At 37.8% G+C, this 1,438-nt stretch overlaps 1 protein-coding gene across 1 annotated transcript in view; it reads left to right on the plus strand.

Moving 5' to 3' along the window:
• The first annotated feature begins 329 nt into the window (after positions 1-329).
• Positions 330-1,438, plus strand: part of hsd17b4 (hydroxysteroid (17-beta) dehydrogenase 4) — a 32,896-nt gene continuing 31,787 nt past the window's right edge. Inside the window, exons 1-2 of the mRNA XM_015377178.1 lie at positions 330-469; positions 856-909. Coding sequence (XP_015232664.1) covers positions 418-469; positions 856-909 — 106 coding nt within the window. The 5' untranslated portion in view covers positions 330-417. The remainder of the gene's footprint in view (positions 470-855; positions 910-1,438) is intronic.

Consider the following 1,438-nt stretch of genomic DNA (forward strand, 5'->3'; position numbering starts at 1 on the left):
TGAGATCATTTTCTGGATGTCACCAATAATATTTTTGTAATTTCTTGGATGATGCTCATTTCAGCATTACAAAGAATTGAGGACACAAAACAAAAGGTAGCAATATAAAAACAACATGCCAGAAACAGTAGCTATTGCTGAATGGGTAAGTAAAACATTTTACACGACTAACAACATACATAACATAATTAAAAACTGTAAAACACTACAAGAAGCGCTCTTCTGATCATCAAATCATAGTGTGTAGCCTTTACATGATACGTAATGACGCTAATAATAACGTAGCATAATCCGGCCCTCCAATTGGTTGGCTGTGAGTCGTCCTGTTTGATGCGGAAGTTGTAGTTTACTCGCTGCTCCCAGTTGTTTTGCAGGTGTTAGTCGCTGTGTCGGTGCCTGAAACAGAGGTTCGCAGAAATGTCCCTGTCATTTGAAGGAAGAGTGGTGCTCGTCACAGGCGCTGGAGGAGGTAAAACTACCGCCTGATTGTGCAGCATGTCACATTAGATTGGATTTAGACCTTTAGCTCCCGATGCTATTGAACTAATTGTGGCTGAGTTTGTTTCTGGAGAACTCTGGAGAAAGTTACGAAAGCTGCCTTGACGAGATGTCATTTCTCATAAATTCTAAATGAAGAAACAAAATGCAATTAACAACCTCAGAAAGTAACTGAATTCATATATAATACAAATATCGGGTTAACGACACTTAATTTATCAAACAAGAGGAGCAAAGTACAAATAACGCAATGGTCTATTATTACCCTGACTGTGTGAAAGGGCACAAGCACAAAGGCAGCAGGTGCTGTTGGATTTTGGGTGAATATTATTTAACCTCCTATTTTCCTCTATGCAGGTCTCGGGAAAGAATATGCCCTGGCTTTCGCCTCAAGAGGAGCCTCAGTAATTGGTAAATAGATAAATAAACTACAGCAAGAACTTTGGAGTAAATATCCTTCAACCTTTATGATACCCTGCCAATATAAATGGGGAAGGATTTTTTCTTAAAACCTTTTTTTTAATTGTTATTATACTGTCACAGTACAGAGCAAGGAAATGAACTTTCTGCATTTCTTGAACCACTGCACCAACGCTCCAACCACTTTTTACCCATTGTTATGATTATATTTAATCATTAAGTGATATAGCACACATTATAATGAGAAAATCAAGATTACTTCAACTGTACATTGCATTGCTGGAGAAAACTGCTTGGTCAGCGTTGCATTGCTTTTACTGAGTCAGAGGCACCATAGGCATGGTGTGAGTTTCTCACTGTATGAAAACTTGGATTAAAAGTTGCACAATACTTTAAAATAACAACTGGATCAAATCAGAATGCTTAAGAAATTTTACATCTAAAGAAATCCAGCAGATTGCATTAAGTTATTGACTTTTTGCAGAATTCACTCCTCCTATGCAGCAATCTCTCACGCCAA

The sequence above is a fragment of the Cyprinodon variegatus genome, unplaced genomic scaffold (assembly GCF_000732505.1).
Source record: "Cyprinodon variegatus isolate N-32 unplaced genomic scaffold, C_variegatus-1.0 Scaffold147, whole genome shotgun sequence".
Classification (NCBI taxonomy): Eukaryota; Metazoa; Chordata; class Actinopteri; order Cyprinodontiformes; family Cyprinodontidae; genus Cyprinodon; species Cyprinodon variegatus.